The 6,256-nt window shown below is 35.7% G+C and overlaps 1 protein-coding gene across 1 annotated transcript; it reads left to right on the top strand.

Moving 5' to 3' along the window:
- The first annotated feature begins 1,917 nt into the window (after window positions 1–1,917).
- On the top strand, window positions 1,918–3,015 carry LOC110702809 (glutathione S-transferase T3-like). Its single transcript, XM_021880556.1, has one exon. The coding sequence runs from the start codon at window positions 1,918–1,920 to the stop codon at window positions 3,013–3,015; it is 1,098 nt and encodes a 365-aa protein (XP_021736248.1).
- Window positions 3,016–6,256: the final 3,241 nt, after the last annotated feature.

Here is a 6,256-nt window from a genome sequence, read left to right as displayed (position 1 = left end):
TTTATAGACGATGGATGTCGCGTACGGTGAGAGCCACCCAAAGGAAGCAAGCGATACTGATGGACCATGCAGGGTAAATGAATTTTTTCATACTCCTCAACATGGCTGTAAAGCGAAGAAGATGAGGGGTGCACCACCAAATTCTTTTCTACATCATAGTGAAAGTTTGAACCCTTCGTTGTATCCTCTAAGCACCCGATCTATTTCTAATCAATTGTTTTATGTACCCTCTACTACTCCAAGTCAAGAGTTTTATGAAATTCTCTCAATGGTGGAAAGACTAAGATGATGGATGTGTTGTTGATCAGCCCAAATAACTTGTAATCTATGCATTGTTTTTACTTTTATTTTAGTTTGTAAATTCATATTGTTGTACTTTATATCAGAACTAACTACTAATAGATAATAGCTAATAACCATATTGTGTATTTGAATGCATAAATTTGAACATTAGTAATTGGGCTGATTGATGTGAGTAATTGAGCTGGACTATGTATTAGAATAAGTCTTTGATTTATTTTATATTTTTCCCACCTAGGGGTGCTAATCGAGTTGAGCAGCTCGCGAACAACTCGAGATCGACTCGGTCAACGCTCGGTCAAAACTCGACATGAGTTGGCTCAACTCGAGCTCGACTCGACTCGAAACCTTAACGAGGACGAGTCGAGCAAGGTTAACTCGACTCGATAAGCTCGCGAGCAGCTCGATAATATTTTATTATTAAAATATTATGTAAAATTTATCTAAGAAAAGTATTTATAAAAACATGGCAATATGGAATATTAAAAAAAAAATGCAAAAAAAAAAAGTACTTCGTAATTCCTCCTCCTCAACCCTTAAGAGCATCTTTAAGGGTGAACATTTTAATAGTTCACAATGAGTGAACAAATAAGGTGGTGGCTTAATGGCAAACTCTTTAATTGTTCATGTTGAGTGGTCATGGGTTCGATTGCAGGAGCAAGCACTTGCATGAATTAATTCGTTGTGAGCCCCACCAATATTTTGGACTGATATTCATGCAAAACGACGTCGTTTTGCTGTTTCATGTTGCAAAACGACGTCGTTTTGCTGTTAAAGGTCGGAAAAAAAAATAGAAATCAGCGGCTGGGAGCGCGCCACTTGGCCCAGCCGCTGCTTGACACGTGTGTACTGTTTTAAATATATCCGTTGTAATTTTACAACGGATATATTTTACAAAATACAAATCAAAAAAAAAAAAAAAATTACCAACGACTCTATTTTTTTCCCCTCTATAAATAGACACCCATATTGATATACTTTTTTCAACTTTGAAAATTCATTTTTTTCTACTATATTTTTCTCTTCAAAAATCCCCTCTATAATTACCAATATTATTATTATTTATACCAATATTAATATTATTATTGTTATTATTATTTTTAATTATTATCATTAATATTATTATTATCGTTACTATTATTTTTATTATTATCATTATTATTATTATTATTATTATTATTATTATTGTCGTTATTATTATTATTATTATTATCGTTATTATTATTATTATTATTATCGTTATTATTATTATTATTATTATTATTATTATTATTATTATTATCGTTATTATTATTTTTATTATTATTGTTATTATTATTATTATTATTAAATTTTTATTTTTTCCAAATATAAATTATAATTATGGATGCTAATACCAACCCCAAAACAAATAGAAAGAAGAAAAAAAATTTGGGTCAAAATATGATCCCGAATCAAGCCAATTTTCCTCCAATTCACCCAAATTTTTCACAAACACCCACAAATATTCCCCATAATTTTTCTGGAGTTTATCCTCAAATACCCCAGTCAAGTTTCCCAAATAATCCACCAAATTTCCCTCAAAATTTTAATTTTTCTCAAAGCATTTCAAATTTCCCACATCCATCCATGATACCAATGGGTTACGGTGAATATGGTGATGCATCTGGTTATTTTCCGTCACAACAACCGAATCCCAATATTTGGGAATCGAGCAATGTCTTATCTGAAGAAGATGAGACAAATGAAGAATTCGAGGATGATGGTGAGGGAAATGAAACTCCTTCTCCCCATCAAAACTTCACTCAAATGTTACAGCAACCACTCCAATCAACTCCGGAATTTCGTGTTAGTGGTTCAAACAATAGAGGTTGGTCGCGATCAGAAACTGCGGCTCTTATATCCGGCTACATGAACACCAGCACCGACATAATTACCGGCACAAATCAAAAGAAGGGTGTATTTTGGAAGAGAGTCTTGGACGCATACGATGCTGCCAGGGAATCGAATGCAGATGAAATATCCCTACGAACTATTAGTAGTTTGAAGGGAAGGTGGATGCGAATCTCTGAAGCCGTGTTAAAGTGGTGCGGAAGCTATGATAAGGCCCGGAAGCAAAAGGGAAGTGGCTATAACGAAGATGATGTTATCCAAGAGGCCCACAAAATCCATGAGAACTCATTCGGACGATTCACCTTCTACGAGGAATGGATCCAATTAAGGAAGTGGGACAAATTCCGGTCCTTCTTGGACCAACAAACATTCAAGCCTTCGGTGGGACGTCCACATTCACCTCCACTGACGGATGAGTCTGTAGGGAGCGGAAGTAGTGGGAAGAGGACACGGGATGAGGGTGACAATTCCTCACCTACCACACCAACCAGCGTGGGTGTCGGTGATGAGAGAGTAGCTCGTGCTGAAGGTATTAAAAAGGCTAAGTCGAGATTGAAGGGTAAAGCTCCATCAAGTCAAGCATTTAAGGAATTAGAAACATTCAACAGCCGATTGCAGCTACTTGGGGATTCGATGAATGTGTCAAACGAAGCAGAAATGAAGAGACTTGAAATACAGGAGCGCAAGGAGGCAAGGAAACAACGGAAAATTGAGCTAGAGCAATATAGGATCAACTGGGAGCAACTATCTCGTCTAGAACAGAAAGTAAACCGAGAACAGTGGGAAGACGAAATGATAGTAATACTTCGGAACAATATTCAACGTTTCAATAATGATGCTTAGTGTCCTTTATTTTTATTGTAGTTAAGTGTGTTCAATTCCTTTGTTGTTCTTCATTTTCAGTAGTGATAAGTTTTCAATTCCAGTTCAACCTCTTGTACTCATTTCCTTATGTTTGTACTTTATCAATTAATCAGTAAAATGGATCTTTTCCACTTTTCCATTTTCATAGCCCATGTGATCTTATTCTGTTTATTCAATTATATCAATTTGTCTCTTTATATATAATTGTGTCAGTATCTTAATTTCCCCTTTGTTAGCCCATGTGAAACCCTTCTTCTCCATTCAATTTCTGTGTGGTTCTAATCCAGTGTTGGTCATAGCCCATGTGAAACCCTTCTTCTCCATTCAATTTCTGTGTGGTTGTAATTCATTATTTGTCATAGCCCATGTGATCTTTGTCTCTTTATATTCAGTTATTTCTGAAGAAGAATTACAAATTATTTCACTATAAATAAACACCATTCTTTCATTTTTTTTACACACAAACACATAAATCGTTTGCAGTTACTATTAGCAAAACTCACTCTATCTTACATTTCTTACGTACAAAATGAATTCAAACAGTTTAAACAAAAGCTCAACCGATTCCTCTTCATCTTCATCTAACTCGGATGATGAGGGAAGGGAGCTTAGAGTTCAACAACGTAATGAAGTGTGTCTTATGATACAACACGTAATGCATGAGTACATTCCACCAATTATTCAAGATGCCACTCAGCAACGCCGACGCAAATCTACTGAGCCCCGAAAGGATAGGGGACGCGAAGAAGGTCATGCACGGTTATACAATGACTATTTCGCGGAAGTCCCAGTTTATCCAAGTTCCTTGTTCCGGCGCCAGTTTCGAATGCGTAAACATGTGTTTGAGCGCCTTCTCAACGCAGTGACCCAACATGACCCCTGGTTTCAACAAAGGCGAGATGCGGCAGGTCGTCTTGGTTTGTCTCCACTTCAAAAGTGCACTGCGGCCGTTAGACAACTAGCTTACGGGTGTGCTTCAGACGCTTGTGATGAGTATGTCCGTATAAGTGAGGCAACTTCACGATTGGCACTCCAAAAGTTTACAGAAGGTGTCATCAACCTGTTCGGTGATCAGTACCTACGCCGTCCAAACATCGCAGATATGGAAAGATTGCTACGTATTGGGGAAGAACGTGGATTTCCTGGCATGATAGGCAGCATTGATTGTATGCACTGGGAGTGGAAGAACTGTCCACACGCATGGAAGGGGCAGTATCAAGGAAGAGAAGGAGTTGCAACTCTCGTACTGGAGGCAGTTGCGGACAGAGATCTATGGATATGGCATTCGTTCTTTGGGATGCCAGGTAGCTGCAACGATATTAATGTGCTTCATCGATCCCCTGTGTTCGAAGACGTCTTAGAGGGTCGAACACCTCCTGTGAACTTCGTAGTCAATGGTCATCATTATACGAATGGGTATTATCTTACTGATGGAATCTACCCTAGATGGGCTTCTTTTGTGAAATCCATTACGAGTCCACAAACTCGTCAGGATCGTTTATTCGCAAAACACCAGGAAGCTGCAAGGAAAGACGTTGAACGCGCATTTGGGGTCCTTCAAGCTCGTTTTTCCATTATTAAAAAGCCGTCTTTGGCGTGGGATACCGACATACTCCACAATATCATGCTCGCCTGCATCATAATACATAATATGATCGTTGAAGATGAACGAGAGATGTATCAAAATAACGTTAATACCAATGAGTTTATGAATGCTGGAGGCAACGCTTATGAGGACACTACCGAGTACCGTACTGATCGTATTGTGGATATCGGCTTATACTTGTCTCGTAGAACAGAGATTGAGGATCAACAGACTCATTTGCAGCTAAAAAACGACTTGGTCGAACATATATGGAATAAATTTGGTAACAACGAAAACTTAGGCAACTAGGTTTACAACAAATGGTTATCCCTAAGGACATCTTACAAAATGATGTGTAGTTGTTTTTTTTTTTAAATAAAATGTACTAGATTATAGTTGTAGAACTGTAATCACGATTTGTACCTCTTTTTTTTTTTGTTAATTAAAATTAGCTGCGTTGTTGTTTAAAAAATATTAATCACAAGAATTAGTTTTTTAAAAAGCTGATAAAAAAATGCGATAATTTCTTAATTAGTAATCACGATTAAAATATTAAATACGTCAATTAATTACATTGACATCGGGTTAATAAATTATAATTATGAAACAAAAAAGATTATATTTACAAAAATAAAATAAGGTGGGGTAGGGAGTATTGATGATGAACCATTGTTTAGTGTTCATTGTTAAGAGTGAATATTGTAAATGGTTTGTTGGGTTGATGTGGATGAGAGAGAAATGGTGATAGTGACCCATGAACCATTTTTTTGTGTTCACCAATAATGATGCTCTTAAGTCCTCAATATACTACTATACTCCTTTCAAAAAAAAAAAAAAATCCTCAGTATACTAAGTAGTTTCTAGACTTTCTACTACTGAACTACTCATTCACAAAGAAAAACAAAAACCCTAGAGGCACACTTACTCCATCTAGCCGCTTCAACCCTCCTTCAAAATTTTCTCAAATATCAACTTCTCAAGTAAAGCTCATAAAGGACATCAATTATTGAAGAAGGAAGAAAAGATCAAGATCGACAATTTTGACAAAGAACAAGCTTTTACTATATGGAAGGTGCGTTTTGTTACTCTCTTTTCTTGTAGATCTGTAGTTGTTCTTGTAGTTTTGTTAGATATTGTAAAATTTATTTATATAATTGGACAATTTTTTATGTTCTTGAGAAATTACATGATTAATTTGGGTGATTTTTTTGCCAAAATTTACAAATAATTGGGCGTTTGATTTTGTGTGGAATTTAAATCCATTTACCCAATTAATTTGGGCGTTTTTAGTGTTTGCTTATTATGATTCCCTTTTATGCTAGCTTTGTGATTTCCTGAGTATGGTGACATTGTAGACCACCACCACTTTCACTAATCTCATTAATTATATTTTGTTGATTTTTTATTTCATTATGATAAAATATGTTATGTATACATTAATTTCAATCAGAACATAGTCTAAAAATGTATGTTCTATTTTATTTATTTATTATTCAGTCCTATATTCTCAATTGATAGTAGTATATTTTACATTTATGAATTAGTGATAATGAAATTTATATGAACCATATTGTTCATTCTAGTTTAAATTCATGCAGATTTGTCAAGTAATGCTGACCAAGACTCTACTCCTAC

This window comes from Chenopodium quinoa, unplaced genomic scaffold (genome assembly GCF_001683475.1).
Source record: "Chenopodium quinoa cultivar QQ74 unplaced genomic scaffold, ASM168347v1, whole genome shotgun sequence".
In the NCBI taxonomy this organism is placed as follows: Eukaryota; Viridiplantae; Streptophyta; class Magnoliopsida; order Caryophyllales; family Amaranthaceae; genus Chenopodium; species Chenopodium quinoa.
The sequence above is the reverse complement of the archived record's forward strand: the minus strand, read 5'-3'. Positions and strand labels throughout refer to the sequence as shown.

Bases quoted from the DNA above. Each gene is read 5' to 3' on its own strand.
- LOC110702809 (XM_021880556.1), top strand. From the start codon at position 1,918: ATGGGTTACGGTGAATATGGTGATGCATCTGGTTATTTTCCGTCACAA.